The sequence below is a fragment of the Ailuropoda melanoleuca genome, chromosome 7 (genome assembly GCF_002007445.2).
Source record: "Ailuropoda melanoleuca isolate Jingjing chromosome 7, ASM200744v2, whole genome shotgun sequence".
NCBI classification, from domain to species: domain Eukaryota; kingdom Metazoa; phylum Chordata; class Mammalia; order Carnivora; family Ursidae; genus Ailuropoda; species Ailuropoda melanoleuca.
Window position 1 is genome coordinate 37,837,874 of NC_048224.1, and position 18,372 is coordinate 37,856,245.

An 18,372-nucleotide genomic window follows, 5' to 3' on the forward strand; every position below is an offset into this window, starting at 1 on the left:
CTGGCTGAGCCTGGTGCTGAGTGGTGAAGAGCATGGGCTTGCAGAGTCTGACCTGAGTTTAAATCTCAGCTTTATGACTCTGGCTGAGGCTCTCAACCTCACGGGTCTCACTTTTCTCATCTTGTTATTCTTTCCTGTTGTTGGGTACACAGTCACTCTGCTAAAGCAATAACAGCTCGGTTTGTTTGTGAGCAAACACCCTGCAAAGAACTTGACCTGCGGGAGCTGGTGCTGGAAGTGAAGAGAAAATGAAGTGTTTGAAGAAAGTGATAGATCTTAGCCAGAAAGTAGGAGTTCTGGATACACTGGAGTGGGATGTTGAATCTGGCATTGGCTTGGATTTATGACACAAATAGCTCCACCTGCACCCCTTATGAAAAGGAAGAGAAAACAATCAATCAGTAAAACTGTTTTGGTAACTACTTCAGTGTTCGGGCAGGGTAGTAATTGCTCATCAAGTGACAGGTAAAACCTCTGTGCAAAGTTGAAAAAGCAATTTAGTTAAATTGCAAGAATTTGCCCAGGAAAGAGGTGATTTGGGGAAGTTCGACCTTCTTTTAAAATGTCTTTCAAGTCCTGTGTTTATAGGATCTTCAAGGGTCCAAAGAGGTCAGGTGTTTGTTTGTTTTTTCAATGTTTATTATTTCATTTTATGGAGGAAAGATTACTTATGAATGTTTGGAATTCTAGCAGGTCCCTCCTGAATGTTAAGAGGTATTTTGTTTGTATTTAGCATTTATTTCCTTTTGTACTTGGTCTTGGCCATCTCTTACATTCAGCCCAGGGCCGGTCACAAAAGGTGCACTCTAGTACTGTTTAAAGGCATAGGTGAAGCATTTTAGTGACCCGATCCTACTTTTCCTTTCAGAGACTGTGTAGAGAAATAAAGACTCTCGAAGAGTTTCAGCCCAGAATGTCACAGGATAATGATAAGAACAGATTGCCCTTGACAAAGCACCTTTATATATTTTATCTCATTAATCACTGACGGCACTCCATTTTTCAGATGAGGAAACTGAGGTTCAGAGTGGGTAGGCAAGTTGCTCGCGTTTTCACAGCTGATTTGCCAAGCCCCACCTAGACCAGCGCCAGAGACTACAAACTCTCTGCTGTCTCTCTAAGCCAATTTGGCCTCACAGAGAGGTGGCCTGTGTTGAGCTGTACCCTGCCCTTGGCCCACTTGATCTTTGAGGACCCTGCCATCTAAGGCATGTGGGCGAGGCAGCCCTTCCCTACTGGAAATGACCCCACGTGGAGCCCAAGCATCTGGCATGCGCCAGAAGGCGGCCAGAGCACTCGGTGGCCACAGCCCGCACGTCACAGCACGTGCTTGGGGCCCGCTTTCTGCCAGAGGCCCCTCTGCTGGCTGGCACTGGCGCCACCTTGCCCTGCTCGGACTCCAGAGAGCGCGCGTCCACCCCGGAGCCGGCCGTGCGCCCTAGCCGCTCGCTGTGCGCCCGCGCCCCAGGTGCCTACCCGCACGCGCGCTCCTCGTCGGCACCTTGGGGACCCCACCTCCCCGCGGCGGTAGCCCGGCGTCTCCAGCCCGCCTAGAGCCACGGGGGGCGGTGGCCGCAGGTCCCCCACACCCCAGGGGCGGAGCGAGGCGCGGAGACGTCAGGGCGGGGGACCAGCGCAGGGCGGGCGCGCCCTCCCGGCGGCTGCCCGTGGCCCACGTCCCCGACTGGCGCGGCCGGCCGCGGCCCGGAGCTGCAGTTAGCGGCGGCGCTGGGGCGCATCCAGGCGGCCGGGTGGGCGGGGGCCGGAGGCTGAGCCGGGGCGAGCCAGCCGAGCGCACAGCTCTGCCCGCCACCCCGAGCGGATCCCCCGCCGCCCCTCGGCTGTCCCCCAGGGCTTCTTGCGCAGCCCCCCGGGGTGCCCATCCATTTCCTTGGGTGACTACAGCGTGTGTTTTTGTTTTTCTTTCTTCCCCTCCCTGTGTGTCCTTCTCCAGGATGGCAGAGGCGGAGTTGCACAAGGAAAGGCTGCAAGCCATAGCAGTAAGTCCACTTTCATTTTATTTTCTTGCTCTATTGTCTGGGGTGGAAGGGGACCCCGAGTGTCTTGGGGCCACCGACATTCCAGCACAGTAGCCGCAGGGCATGTGTTTGGGGGATAAAAGTCTGTCAGGGCTCTGCTACGCTGCTTTTTCTTTTATAACGTCTGTGGATAGAAACCCCCAGGGCGCGCTTTGGGCTGGGGATTTGAATGTGGAAGATTGGCTTAGAAATAAGATGCTTGCTACTGGGCTTTGGGAAAAGACCAGACGCATGAGGGTGGGGGTGGGGTGATTCCTGGAATATTATCACCCAGTGATCTGTCCTACTCTGACTGCATACACTGGAGAAGCGAGAGAACAGCGACCAGAACGGTGGCTGCCACCCTTCCTGGGGAAGCTGTTCGGTCTCCTAAGTGGGAAACCAGCAGTCCAGCTCCACTGCCAGCCACGCGGTAGCACCATCTCACCGAAACCCAGGGTGTTCGGTTTCCCTGTTCTCTTTGATAATGACAAGGACATTGGCACAAGCCTTCAGCCTGGAGGGGTCTGGGGACTTCTTACAACAACTGAGTCCTGGGCATAATATTCCAAGAGAGCATCCTTCTTCTGGGGGTGGGCAATCTGAAACCTATTTTCAACATACAAGGGAGCAACCAGTTTTGGCAAAGTTTTCATGCACTTTCAGAAAAGTGTACCCTTGTGCATCTTGAGTAAAAAAGAGAACTTTCTGGGACTGTGTAGATTTGAGCAATCTTGCCACAGTGTTACCAATGATCCACAGATGTGGTATTTTTACTGGAGCCACCGCAGCTGGATTATATATTTCCTTTGCAGATGAGGGAATGATTACTGCTGCTGTATGAAATAATAACAATTAAAAGAGAAGGTCTGTTCACATGTTGGCATAAAAGAATCTCTAGACGTTCTTCTACCTAAGTACATTTTTTTTTTTTGTCCAGGAATTCTCTGGAAACGCATATAAATTTGTTGGAGAAATAGTGTGTAATGTTTTGGAAGCAAAGTATATTAAAGTGTTTTCAAAATCCTTTGGACAGATTTTTCCTAAGGAAAACGCATACAGGCCCTTCTTTTTAAAAGAATCATTTGATATGGTTTCCAGGGCACTGAGACCCTTTTTACCAACGTCTTCAAATTTTAAATGCCTTGGAGACTTGGCCCCTGAAGTGAGAGGGACATTTGTTGGCAGTGTTGAAATGCTATGGGTTTTTTTTTTTGTTTTTGTTTTTTTGCCTGTTGGGCAATCTTTGAACTTGGTTCTTCAGAACTCAGGAAAGCTGGCTTTTTTTGTTTTTTCTCTTTTCCCTTTCCCTCTATGCATGTGTATTTTGATGGTTAATGAAGTTGTTTATGGTTGTTTCTAAAGCTAGTGACCAGGCGGTGTGGCCAGTGTGTCATGAACTTGATAAGAATGGAGATATTCAGTTACTGGTGCCATGTAGCTGCTGGGTGTTTTATACAAACTGAATAATAGGCTGCTTTAACCGTCCCTGAAGTGGCTGCTCCAGAGAACGTTCAGTTGCTTCCATAGACTGCGTGAAGGTTTCCAACAGTTGTCACATTTTCTGCCTTTGCATGAGCAGTTTAACTGGATGCCTGAGGGACAGCTGAGCCTTATGAAAGGACTCGCTCTCTGAACGGGGAGCCAGTAGCAGCTAACACTGGGGCCACCCCTTTCCAAATGGGCCTGGGTAATCCCAGCAGGGGCCAAGTGGATTTTCAAGAAAGATTGAGCCGGTCTTTTGGAATTCTCTTGAGCGTATGATAAGTCTAAACACAAATACTGTGCCTGTTCGGTTGTGGAATTGAGTTTGTCCTGGACCTGGGAAGCTGTTGATGATTTTCATGAACATATCAGCCTCGGTTAACATACGTGTTGTTGGTGGTTCTGATACACTAACAGGGTGTGTGTGGGGGGGGGTGAGAGAGAGAAAGAGAGAGAGACTTAAGAAATGAGAGGTCAGCAGGTCTTGCGACCATATCAAAAATAGTTCTATGCTATGTTATGGCCTAGTACACACTCTTCAAATTTGGCAAACCAGGCCTCTCTCTAGAATTCTTAGGGGACCTTCCTAGAACTCTCAGGGGACCATCAGGAAGGAGCCCCCAACCTGCCTCCAGAGCCTAGCACTCCTGCAGTATGTCTGGAAATGTGAAAGAGGAAGAGGACAAGTCCTTACCTCTTCACCAACTTGGGCTCCTCTCTAAGAGGCAGGGCAGAGAGACAAGGCTTCTAGTCTGTGGGGTCTCGGGCAGTCTTTCGTCTAGGCTGCTGTTTCTTCTTCCGAACAGTGAGCTCATGCATTCTACCTCATGGGCTCCTTGTAAGGTTTAGCTGTGATACAGGTGAACTAGCTGGCATGCGGTTGTCATTAGATGGTATTGGGGCAGAGCTCCCGAACCCCCGATTCCTGTCTACGGTGCTGCTTTGTGCCGTGAGTCTTAGAGGCAACATCTCTGAGGCACAGAGTCTGAACAGCCTTTTCCATTTTTCCCTTTAACTCTGACTAAAGGCCAGGCTGTGTCCAGCATCAGTTCCTCTAGCTGCTTCAGACACAGGTAGAGAGCTGTCTGTCACCTGAGATTCACCCATCCATTCATTCAGCAGGTACTCACAGCATGCCTCCTCTGAACATACTATTGACACCAAAAAGTCAGTGTCCCCAAGTGTCAGCCATCAGAGGGAAGATACTACCGGTTTCATACTCATGTCCTGAAAGGACAGATGTCCTGTGACCCATTTGTCACATGGTCATCTGGGATTTTTTCTTTTCTTTTTTTTTTTTTTACCCCCAAGGGAATGAAATACTCAAAAACTGGTACTTTAATTGAATCTTCCTCTTGAATCCAGAGCCTGATCAATGAGAAAGATAGATCTTGTCCTGTCCTTTGCCAGAAGAAGAGCAAGTCCATCTTTGACAACTTTCTGTACTCCCAGGCACTCTTTCCACCTGTAGGGACATTCCCAAAGTGGTAATTTCAGGAGATGGCAAAACGCTTCTGTAGCAGAATGAATGTGAATAATAATTCCAGGGAAAAATAATACAATTGCCATCTATTGAACATTATCTATTCAGCAAGGCACCCTGTGATCTGCTTTTTTTTTAACCGTAAGTTTTTAATAATCTAAAGGAGAAACACAGAGAAACAATTATTGTACAGTGCCAGGAGTACTTATGCAAATGAGCACTCACGTGGAACAGGTAAACCAACCTCACAACGTCAAGGAGTTGTGGAACATTCCCCAGAGAGGAGGCACCGGAGCAAGTCCCGAAGACTGGGTAAAATTACATATAACGTAATAACCTTCCTAATTAGCAGAAGACATTTATTTGTTTATCGTTAGTTTGATTATTACTATTTGGAACAGTTAATATGAGAAAGGAAAAACCAAAAGCATGAAGAAGTACAGTCAGTAGGTAAAGGCACACAATTGGTAATAAGACAAAAATGCATTTTAACACAACTGACGTCATTTGATACTACTAAATTGATGAAGCAGGAACTACTGTATGATCCACATTTTATAGGTAAAGAGCCCAACATTAACAGAGAGTGTCAGAGCCAGGATTTGAACCCACGCTCCAGGGCACTGGAGCCCTTATATTGACTACTGCCCTGAATTGCTACTCCCAAGATGGCGGCAATCTTCTGCTTTTCCTATGAGCACACTGCTCAGGTGGTTCCAACAGCCTCAGTGCCAGCCAACAAGGGAGACGCAGGCTGATTCAGTAGCGCTGGGAAAGGCCAAGACAAACCAGGAGGCCCACGTCCTCTTGAGACTCTTCCAAGCTGGGTTTCCGTGCATGGAAATATCTGATGTACTTTCTAACTGAATGAGTAACACTCCCTTGGGAAAGAAGCTACAGTGTCTCAATGGAAATCAGCTTTGGGAGAGGATGTTGTTACGTCTGCACATCCGAGAGGAAGGCGGTCTTCCTTGGGTATGTGGGAAGATTAGTACATGTGGCAGAGGTCAGCATGTGCAAAAGCCCTCAGGGCCATGTGGACAAGGCGTCGGCCTCCACCAGGGACCAGCATGAGCATGGTCACAAATATGGAAGTCCAACCCAACCTACAGATGCTTTTTTAGAGAATTTCGTCATTAATAAGAACCCACTCCGTGGAATGATAAAAATGCTCTTTTGCATCTGTATGCCGGTTTACATGTAGAGATGCCTGGGTAGGTGACCTTAATTCTGAGCTGTGTGGGGCATTATCTTCACTTTCCAACTGAAGAGACAGAGATGTTCAAGCTCACACAGTGAGATGGGGAAGAGTTGTATGAAGTCCAGTCTCTCCTGACTCCCCATCCCTTGTGTTAGTGGCACATCTAGCTTGGAGGGGGTACCCTGATGAGGGTGGGCGCTGCCACCAGGACCCTCCTGAGCGAGAGTCCTGGGGTCAGGAGGAGAGGGATGAGCTTGTGGGTATGTGGGCCCTGGATGTGCCTCCATGAAATCTGCCTTTTAGGGGAGCTCACTTTGGGCTCCCCTCCCTCTTGAAACTCTCACACAGTTAGTGGGTCTGTGGCTCCCACCTGATCCCATTCTCTGTCCCGAGAAGGCCTGGATGTAGGTGGGTGGCTTAGGCTGGTCAGTGTGTACCTGCAGAGAAACGCTTTTGGCATTTCCTTGGATTCACGTCTCAATGCCTCTTCTTGCCTTGGGATGATCAGGCCTCGAATACCATGGGGTTAGAGTATGGGACGAGGGACCGGGGTGCCAATCAGCCTGCGTTTGATCCAGGCCACTTAGGTTGCTCTGCAGAGCCTGGGCGAAAGTCCTGGCTGCAGTTTACACATGATCCAGCCCAGTCCAACTACCCCAGTCAGGGACCCCTCAGAGGATTTAGAGACCCAAACCCCAAACCCTACAGTAAAAAACCAAAACCAAAACCAACTGATTCTTGCAGGGACCATCCCCATACATGTCCCTTGTGAACCTGTGTCATTGGCAAGTAGCTGGCAAAGGAATAAAGAACTGAAGATCCTGGCCACTCATTGTTATCGTCCTCCATCTCAGAGATGTGGGTGATACCCTGCTCCTCAAATTTCCTGTTAAGGCCTAAATGATAGTTTGCTCGGGATATTGGTGCTAAGCAAGTGTTCACCCCAGCTGAGTCTGCAGGGCCACCCAGAAGATAGGTGCCACCTTGGGCTCATTTAGCGTCATTGCCGAATCTGAGAGTGCCAAGGCCGGCCTTACACAAAGACATGCAAGGGTCATATGTACCTCTCTGGCCACTTGTTTGGACCTCTGAGTATTTCAGGCTTTAGCCTCTTGGGACAAAGAGCAGCTGCTCTGGCAAGGGCCTTGAGAAAGAGTAGAGTCATCATTAAAAAGTCATCATAGGGACGCCTGGGTGGCTCAGTTGTTAAGCGTCTGCCTTCGGCTCAGGGCGTGATCCCGGCGTTATGGGATCGAGCCCCACATCAGGCTCTTCTGCTGTGAGCCTGCTCCTTCCTCTCCCACTCCCCCTGCTTGTGTTCCTTCTCTCGCTGGCTGTCTCTATCTCTGTCGAATAAATAAATAAAATATTTTTTAAAAAAAGTCATCGAAAAAAGGCCTAGAAAGGGGGCTTGTGGGTTATGATTTGTCAATATTTAAGGGAGACCAGGGCTCAGTACTGGTGCTTCTGTATTTCTTCTGGGCTGCCCAGCACTTTTGGGACCCCTGCTGTTGGTCCTTTGAATTACCTGCATTGCATCACTGATTCCTTTCAGGAATGTTGTTCAACATTCAACTAGCTTGACAATAATCATTATGTGGTGTGACATCCGTCATCATGTGTGACATTGATGGAGACAGCAAATGGGCACTGATGCACGGAGACAGTGGTCCCCCGGGCTGGTAGTGCCTCGCACGGTCTGGCGAGTTACAAGCAAGGCTTCTTGGGGTCCGAAAGCCTTGGCTCAAGTCCTGGCTTTTCTCTTAGCATCTGTATGACCTCACTGTCCCTCGTTTTCCTTATCAGTAAGATGGAGATAATGATAATACCTACCTCATGGAATTGTTGTGAAGGTTATTTGAGAAATTTCATGGGACATACTCAAAACAAGGACTCAGAAAGAGCTCAGCCTAAGTTCTCTAGTTATAAGTGAATCAACGAATCGTAACTCATGGATCTTTAAACAGAAAATGGACAGAAAGAATGGAAGATGAATTCTGTTAACTTCAACATTTTTGCCAAACTGGGAAATTTCAGATGAACAGAGTAACTACTGAACATTTCCAGCGCGGGAGGATACTAATAATAACAGTGAAAAGGATTGTTTACAGTGGATAGGAGTTGCAAATTTAAAGGCTCCAGGAGCCAATGTGTAACATTGAGGAGAGACACAGGCTGAGGGGACAGCAGTGAGGATCTGGAGAGCAGACGCCACTTCTTAACTCAGTTAGGATCAGTGAATTTATGCCATGTGAGAATGTGAGCTCTATGTTGTTACATCCACTTATCTTCTAGAGAAGTAAGAAATCTGCTTTTTAAAAATGTGAGGTCTCCCATTTAAGAAAGAACTAGTTTCAAAACTTTAAAAAAATTTGTGGACACAACAAAATTCCTTTGGGTCAGCAGGTCAACCTTTTGTGACCTCCAGATGCACGTAGAGCTTTGAACTTTACAACGTGCTTTTCTTATGCATGGACTTATTTGGGTTTCGTAAGGATGCTGTGAAGTCGTACATCCAGCACCCCCAGGTGTTTCCTAATGTTACAAAATCAGGGTGTAGTTTCACCAGGGCTTTGTGAGTTTGGTGTCCAAATGTTTGGATTGTTGGAAAAACTGAGCATTTGCTGTATCTTTTGATATTAAGTGAGCTCTTGGTAATCACGGACATTACTGTAACCCAGAATATTCACATCTTGGTGGGTGACTGCTCTCTCAAAATTAACAGAAAAATTTTAGACAATCAGTACCTTGAGATGGGAAATTCCTGTTCTAGAAGAACCTTTAGGAACAAGGTATACAAATCCAAGCCTCTCACATAAATCACCCAGGGTGTTTATATGATTTCAATTTATTACTAGTCTTACATAATAAACAACCTAGGGAGACCCAGCTGGACTTAGGACTTCGAGTAACAGCAGCAACTGCCGTTGGCACGGACATTTTGCCAGGTAAGGTGTAGGACGGTGATTCTCAAACTTTAATGTGTTTGGATCACCCAAGAGCTCCTTAAAACACAGGTTGCTGGGCTGCACTTGCAGTGTGTTTGATTCCGTTGGTCTGGGGTGGGGCCTGAGAGCTTGCATTTCTACCAAGTTCCCAGGAGATGCCGTCCCCAGCTGCAGCCGCTGTTCTGGGGAACCCAAGTGGAGAACCCCTGGCAAAGGGATAGAAGATTAATGGTAAAGGAAAATGGTGGCCTGGGTCTTGATCAGCGCCATATGCCCATTGTGACATGTCCAGGAGTTTGTGTGGTGTGGATATCTTCAAGTAGATTAAAAGACCAAATTCAGTGTTGATTGGTGGGAGCCTAAACAAAGCTCAGTTTGGAAGTGATGTAGCATGCTCCTCTCACATCACGAGGCTGATCAAGAAGAGGTCTCTGTTTAGGTAGTTGTTTTCATTGATTTAAATATAGTGAAATTTCTGTCGGTTGGTCACTTGAAGTCACCTGTGGGAAGGGTATGCTTGGGATTGGCTGATGAAAACGATGGGCCACAAAATTCATGTAGTGGGCACCTCAGGGAGACAAGAGGTCATGCAGTAGGGGAGATATGCAACCGTACAGTGGGAGGCCTCTGAGAGGTGCAGGGTGCCTATCACAGCGCTGTAGATGGAGAGGTCCCATAGCAGATCGGACGGTCAAGCCTGGTGGCAGTGCTTTCAGCCCCCACGCCTGATTCGTGATGCAGCTGCTTCTCACATGGGCAGCTCTAGTCGGATGCCAGGGTGAGCCGCGACTGAGACTCATTGACTCGATGATGGTTAATGATTCTCCGAAGCCAGTCTGTGTGCGCACAGGCGTAGCTTGTCACTGGCTTATCAGACAGGAGTTTATTCTCGCGAAGATGTCGTACAAGCTTCCCTTACCCTTACTCGTAGCATCCATTGTCTGAACCAACCCTTCATGTGCAGAAGGGTTCAGCCTCACCCAGACTCTTCTCTGTCCTAAAACACAACGCACAGAGGCCACACTGTACAGGACAAGGCCCAAGAGAACATGGACGGGTTGTGGGTGATGGCTGCCCAGTGCGGGGTACTTTGCAGAGGAATGTTCGCGCACGAGTGCTGTGGGTTTGGGAGAATACGGCACAGCTGAGACCTATTTCTGACAGGAAATGCCAGCAGAAGCAGAGGTTTGAGTGGGGTAGCGTGTATTGGAGCTACATGTGCCCTTGGTTAATTCTTATGTCAGTTTTTTCCCTTCGTTTCTTGTGGGATTAAAATCTTTAGAAGGAGATTATTACATTCACGACAGAGAGAGAGAGAGAGACAGAGAAAGACAACCTATAGCTATTAACATGATGCTTGAACATATATCAAAAATGCTTTGGGGTTAGTCTTGGACCCTAGTATCAATGCTGTTGCATTACATGAACTTAGCCAGAAGATGGGAACAGGGAACCCAGGACCTTTCCCTTGCATAAGAGGGAAGGAGAAAGAACAGCCATATGCGTCCCAAGATAAAAGCCCTACTTGCAGATGAAAAGGCTGTGGGCCAGACCTCAGGAGGCATCTTTCTGCCCATCATCATCACCACCACCACCCCCGCCCCCGCCCCGCAGCCGAGTTCATTACCCTGCGGGCTACTAGGCTCTTAGCAGTCTATGCCCTACCAAATGTCCTCAGGGCGTTTGTAAAACCTGCCTTACTTTTTGCTGAATTATACTGGTTTACTTACTATTCTAGGTGGGTGGGATTCCCCTCCTCTTCTTCTAAATTATAACCAGTCATCTGAGTATTCACTTTATTTTTAAATTCAGAGCTGAAACTTAAAACTTTGAGGGTTATAAAAAAATGTTATTCTTAAGAGAAAAACATATGCTTGAAAACTTAACCCCTTTGGTGGTAAGCAGGGGATCTTCTTTCTCTGAGTTTGAGCAAAAAACGGTGACAACTTTGAGGTCAGTGAATAGCACACAGGGCTCCAGGATTTGGGCAGCTCTGAGAGTATGCGTGTCCCATCTGTGACGTGAGACAGAGGAGAGGCTGGGATCCAGGAGAGGGGCCTCTTGGCTGAGAGGCATAGAGCCTTCTCTGGGGCTTCTGGAAGGTCTCAAACACTGAGTTTCCATGGCCCGATTTGTCAACTTGGGCTGAGAATACCTGTCACCTCTAATGGGGTGGGAAGTGGTGTGAAAGTTTCCTTGACTGTGAGGCAGGTAAGATCTGTAAAGCAGAAAGAGTAGAGCGGTTGCTCAAGAAATTAAAAATAGTCCTGCCATGTGGTCCAGCAATCCAACTGCAACTCTTGGGTGTAGATCCAGAGGCCATAAAATCACCACTTTGAGGATATATCTGCACTTCTATATTCACTGCAGCATTATTTACGATGGCCAAGACATGGAAAAATCTAAGTGTCCACTGTCAGATGAATGCATAAAGAAAATGTGGTATATGTTATAATGACATTTATTCCGCCTTAAAAAAGAAGGAAGTTCTGCCATTTGTGACAACATGGATGGAACATAAAGGCATTATGCTACACAAAATAAGCCAGATGTAGAAAGATAAATACTGTGTGGTCTCACTTATACGTGAAATCTAAAAAAAAAAGTCAGACTTAACATTAACACAGAGTAGAATGGCTTTTACTAAGGGCTGGGAGGTGGGGGCAAAGGGAGGAAATTAAGCAAGCATACAACTTTAAGTTAGAAGATGAGAAAGATCAGAAGAAATAATGTATAGCATGATGACCAAGGTTAATAATAATGTGTTGTATACTGGAAATGTGCTAAGAGAGTAGATCTCGTGTGTTATCACACACACACACACACACAAATGTGAGGTGATGGATGTATGAATTATGTTGATCGTGATAATCATTTCACAGTATATATGTATATCAAAACATCATGTACACGTAAATATATATAATTCTTACTTGTCCTTCATGCTTCACTGAAGCTGGGAAACAATGATGGGTTAAAAGAAATCCGAAAAGCTTGAAGCTAACAAGAGTGACCCTGGAAGGAAATACTGCTCATCCAGGCAAACACAAACACCCTGTGAGATAGTGATGAGGCCAGCCCCTGAGGGCCCCATTTTTCTTTACCAGGTGCTATACAGGCAGCTGTGTTCTTGAACAGTAAAGTCTGAGCATATGTGTTCAACACGTAGTGCTGTTCGTCAATAAAACCTGCAATGGAAACTGAAGGGAATTTAACAATTGGTGGGATAAGTCTGGTGGGGATGAGTCAAAAGGCAGGGTGGGGCCTGGAGGCTATGATACACTTTCTAATGCCACCAACTACTAGAAGTAAAACTCTAGTAGCCTGATTACCCCCATCCTTATTCACCCTGGAGTGAGAATGATAGATACCTGATTAGTATTGGATCTGAGAGGGGAGAAGACAGAGAAAGTACTCACTCTGACAGCACAGAGAAGAGGAGGTAAAGGGGAAAGTAATTCCAATTTCTCAGCTATCCCCCCACCTTCCACCATCATCTCTGTCTGGACACGTCAGCTGCTACTGCCTCTGGATGATTCCAGCTCTCTGTCTCCGCTAAGCCTGGGTCCACAGAGAAAAGCTGGAAGTAGACTGGCTTAGCTGTGGAGGGGCAGGTGTGGAACATCTCCCCTGTAGGGAGACTGGGCACCCCAGGGCTCTAAAAACAAATAAAATATGGCAACTTCATCCTATTGCTTTTTTTAGGAGGAGAGAGGAGGGGTCTCCCAGTTCCTGAGAGCTTCCCATGTGCCAGACACCCAGCTGAATGCCTGGTATTAAAAACCCAGATGTGTGTGGATGCCAGGTTGACAAATGGCTGAGCTCTTGGGATTGTGGTGACCCAGAGAGGGCGGGCTCCTCAGGGGCAGGCAGCACTCAACCCTAGTAGATTGGTACTTTGTGGGAACACATGCCCAGGATCTTCTGCTTTTTTCAAGAGAACCTGGAAATCCAGCTTTTGAAGGAAGTCTGTTGATGTTTAAATGTTCACAACGATTTAAACACTGTGTGGGCCAAACCAAACATAATGAGATTTTAACACAGTGTGGGCTGGATTCATTTCCCATCCCAATCCCCCCGCTAGCCCCCACCCTGGGCCACCAGTTTTCCACTGCTGCCTTTCACAGCATATTCTCTTTAATTGCCAGGAGTATGAGGAGGTGACGGGGTAGTAGTGTTACAGCTTGAAGCTAAGTGAGATATAGATACGTTTAGGCATGTTGGGCAGATTGGTGGGTGGGCCTTTCAGAAACCCTTCGAGGACCCTCGGGGATGGGGACCCTGTAAGAGAACCGTAGTCTCAGGTTAGAGTCAGGACTGCTACCTGAATCAGTTCCTTATGCAGCTTGCTGGATGAACTTGTGAATTCTCTGTAAGACATAACAACTGAAAGCCCTCTGTAAAAGAAAATGGACAGAGCACATGTGACTTTTTTGATGTATACGTCTCTGAATTTTTTTTGAGGGGGGGAGGGGTAGAGGAAGAGGATAGAATTTTAAGCAGGCTGCACACCCAACACGGAGCCTGATCTCATGACCCTGAGATCTATTATTTTAAAAGATTATTTATTTATTTATTTGACAGAGAGAGAGAGACAGCCAGCGAGAGAGGGGACACAAGCAGCGGGAGTGGGAGAGGAAGAAGCAGGCTTCTCAGGGGAGCAGGGAGCCCGATGCGGGGCTCCATCCCAGGACCCCGGGATCAGGCCCTGGGCCGAAGGCAGATGCTTAACGACTGAGCCACTCAGGTGCCCCAACCCTGAGATCTTGATCTGAGCAGAAATCAAGAGTCAGATGCTTAACTGACTGAGCCATTCAGGTGCCCCTAGTTCTCCAAATTTTAACACATGTGTAGATTTGTGTAACCACCGGCACAATCAGGATGTGGACAGTTCTGTCAGCCTCCAGTACTTCTCCAAGAAGCACTGGTTTTAAACTCCTTCAGACATTGGCATGCAAATCACTCTGCTTGCCTCTCACCTTGCACCCTGACTTTAACCAGAATGGGAAACTGGGGTTCCAGAGTCTCTGGTGGGTAACTATTTCATAACAAGCACCCCTCCTAGACCTATAAGAAATTCCAATTTTCCCCCAATAATTACCTTCTGCTTCAGGCTGGCCTCTTTTCTCCCTATCCCCTCCCAGGGTTATCACATTTAGCAGCTAAAAATATAGGATGCCCCGTTATTGCATGGGACACACTTTTATACTAAAAAATTATTTGCTTATCTGAAATTCAGATTTAACTGGGCAATCTGTATTTTATCTGACAAGCCCATCACCTTCACATACATGTTGCATTCAGCACCGATTTCAGAACCCACTTTTTCTGGGGCTGTGTTTCACTCTTCCGTTGTGAGTGTGAAGATACTCCTTGGTTTTAAATAGTAATAGGATTTTGTAGGGAGATAGGGCACGTATTGGAAGGATAAGAGTGCCTCATCAATACATTAATATGTTTTCAAGAAATCCACCTGACCTATCTTTTCTGGAGAGTAAGAAATGGCCTAATGTGTGTTGGAAGGAGAACAACTGAATTTCAGTAATTGGTACATTTCCCAGCCTCCCTCCACCCCCCTCCCTTAGCCCAACCTTTGAATAATATCAAACTGCAAAGTCTAAACAAGGAGATCGCTCACACTGAGTGAGTTTAAAAATACCACTGGAATGCTAGCCTTCAGCAAGCCATATATCTTATACTGCATTGAGCAAGATGCGGCCTTGTGGTGTGTCGTGAATGAGTCACGCGATGGCCACAACCAGATGATTCCCAGCCTGGGAATTTCGGTTGAGAGCACTGTGATGGTTGATTTATTTGTCTTGTTTGTTTGGTTTTTTTTTTTGTTTATCAATTTTACTAGTGTGATTTCAGAGTCACAGGGAGACAAGAAGGAAAATCAATTTTATATTGAAGCTACAGAATTAAAAATGGAAATTCCAATTTTCTGTCCAGGCCAAGGGTCAGCAAACAATAGCCCACAGGCCAAATCTGGCCTGCAGCTTGGGTTTATAAGGCCTGTGAGCCGTATGTGGCTGTTACATTTATAAAAGAAGGGAAAACAATCTTTTAAGGAATGTTTCATGACATGTGAAAATTATGTCAAGTTCAGATTTCAACGTACACACAAAGTTTTATCAGAACACGGCCATTCCCATTCATTTATGTGTTGTCTAGGGCAAACTTCATGCTATGACAACACAGTTGAGAAGTTCCAACAGAGACCATGTGGCCTGCAAAGCCTGAAATATTTATTTTCTGACCCCTTCTAGAAGAATTTCTCTGTCTCCTGCTCCAGATAGCATATCTTCTGTGGTTGTGTCTGCCATTAAAGCTCTAGGTATCTTTTACCTTAAAGAAGTAACTGTTGTCTTGTTGTTGGCAGCCTAGTCCAATAAAGCATCTCAGACACGCTTGTAGTGTCTTCCAGGCTACCATGATGACAGGCTTATATTCACTGAAGAGCTCGCTGCAACTGTAGAATTTTCTCGTTATATCCTTGCTATCTAAGCCAACTGCATGTCGTTTCCTTTTGAAAGCCAGAAACCCTGATCTTAGAGGTAATAGTTTGGCCCATCTAAAAATAAATCATTACATTTAAAACCATTTTTTTTTCTAGTGACAGGGACTGAGAAGATAGAGGAAAACCATTGGTAATTCTCCAGGTCATTTTTCTTTCTCCTCAGAAATTGCCAGAACCCTCCTTCTGCTCTGTCTGGGGATTTTGAGGGTAAAGTGTCAAAATGAGAGTCCGAGAACACACCTACCACACTCCCTGAGTCCAAGCAGGAAGCCAGTGAACAGTGGCTTCTGACCAGCATCCCTGTCATTTGTTAGCACTTCATGGAGGGCTAGTTACCTCCTGGAACCCAGAGGGTTACTGCCTTCAATGCAGATAAAGTGATCGTCAGTTAAAGCTGCTGGTGGCCTATGGTAGCAGAGTCCACGCTGGCCTCTCTGAATCGACAAGTGTTTCCTTTCTGCTCTCTTTGCTTCCTTGTTCAGAAGGGTCAGCTGCCCCCATGAAAGCTGGTGGGTGCACCCCAGCCCTGTACTGTCTTGTGGCCTATGACAGCTGGTGGGGGCACGCATTCCATATGTGGAATGCTCCTTGATCACCCAACTCTGGTGGCCAGGGGGGCTTACATTCCTAGTTCCACAGAACTGTAACAATTAGAGAGACAGTTCTTAACAGGCCAACATCCCCAGGGCACTACACAGACAGCAGATTGAAACACCCCCAGTCTTGTGGTGAAAGCTTGTCTGGAGCTTCAGCGTGAGGGGCAGACTTCAGGTTTGCCACACACACAGAAGCTACAGAAGGACTCTCAGAGAGGGTAGGCTGGGGGGGGGGCGGGCGCCATCTTTGTGCTCTTCCTGGGCCTCACGGCAGCTCACTGGTACTTCTCAGAGAGGAGCTTACAGACTCGTCTGAAGCCCTGATTTTTGCAACTGTCACCCAGGGGACACCTCCGGATCACCTGGTCTGGAGACCGGCAGGGTTTACAACTGGGGTCCTACAGGGCTGTATATATTTGCATGCTTTATTTTTTTCTATTTTTATTTTTAAAGTTTTTTTTTTAATTGGTTATTTGAGAGAGAGGGAAAGAGAGGAGCAGAGGGAGAGGGAGAAGCAGACTCCCCGCTGAGCCGGGAGCCCAGCGTGACATAGGACTCGATCCCGGGACCCCAGGATCGTGACCTGAGCCTAAGGCAGATGCTTAACCAACTGAGCCACCCAGGTGCCCCTACTTGCATACTTTAAAAGCTGCTGCCTGAGGATCTGGCTTCCAGGCATCCTGAAACTAGGTGCCGATTGAGATTCTCCCCTTTGGAACACTGACAGGTCTGTACATACCATTAACAACTAGGACCTACCAAGAATAAATCAGGCTGCCTAGACAGTCACAATTCAACAATATATTACAAGGATCATACACCATCATCATGTGGAATTTATTCCAGGGATACCAAGGTGGTTCAACATCCATAAATCAATCAGCTTGATATACCACATTAATAAAACAAAGGGTAAAAATTATAAGATCATTTCATTAGATGTTAAAAAAGCATGTGACAAAATTCAACAGCCATTTATGTTAAAAATTCTCAACAAAGTGGGTATAGAGGGAATGTACCTCAACATAATAAAAGGCCAGATATGACAAGCCCACAGCTAACATCATACTCAACGATGAAAAGCTGAAAATGTTTCCTCTAAAATCAAAAGCAAGACAAGGATGCCCACTCTTGCCATTTTTCTTCAACATAGTATTGGAAGCTTTACCCAGAGAAAGTAGGCAAGAAAAAGAAATAAAAGGCATCCAAATTGGAAAGGTATTTGTGGATGACATGATTTTATATATAGAAAACAGAGACGTCACCAAAACTGTTAGAACTAATAAAAGAATTCAATAATGTTACAGGGTACAAAATCAACATACAAAAATCTGTTGGATTTCTATACACTAACAATGAACTACGAGAAAGAGAAATTTAGAAAACAATACCATTTGCAATTGCATCAAAAAAATTAAAATACCTAGAAATAAAATCTAACCAAGAAAGTGAAAGACCTTTATACTGAAAACTATAAGACATTGATTAAAAAAAAATTGAAGAAGACACAAATAAATAGAAATTTCATGCCAATGGATTAGAAGAATTAATATTGTTAAAATGTCCATATCACCCAAAGCAATTCATAGATCCAGCACAATCCCTATCAAAATCCCAATGGCATTTTTTACAGAACTAGAACAAACAATCCTAAAATTTGTATGGAATTACAAAAGATGTGGAATAGCCAAAGCAATCTGGAGAAAGAGGAACAAGGCTGGAGGCACTGATTTCAAATTATATTACAAAGCTGTTGTACTCAAAACAGTATGATATTGGCATAAAACAGACATGTAGATCAATGGAACACAGCAGAGAGCCAAGAAATAAACCCATGCATATGTGGTCAATTAAGACAAAAGAGGCAAAAATCTACAACGGGGAAAGGCCAGTCTCCTTTTTTTCTTGAAGAATAAAATTGATAGGTTTTATTTACTATAATATATAGACCCCCTGCCCTCAACAATGAGAAAACATTTTCAAAAACATGTGGAACATAGCCACAAAAATTGAACATGTATCATACAATAAAAAAAACCTCAACTGATTTTAATCTGCTGGTATTTATCAAGACCAGTGAAAATGACAGAAGTTATTTACTTTTTAAAGTAAGATTACTTT

At 45.8% G+C, this 18,372-nt stretch overlaps 1 protein-coding gene across 1 annotated transcript in view; it reads left to right on the forward strand.

Moving 5' to 3' along the window:
* Positions 1-18,372, forward strand: part of LOC117802999 — a 319,752-nt gene that overhangs the window by 238,034 nt on the left and 63,346 nt on the right. Inside the window, exon 4 of the mRNA XM_034664243.1 lies at positions 1,955-2,000. Within this exon, the coding sequence (XP_034520134.1) occupies positions 1,955-2,000 (46 nt within the window). The remainder of the gene's footprint in view (positions 1-1,954; positions 2,001-18,372) is intronic.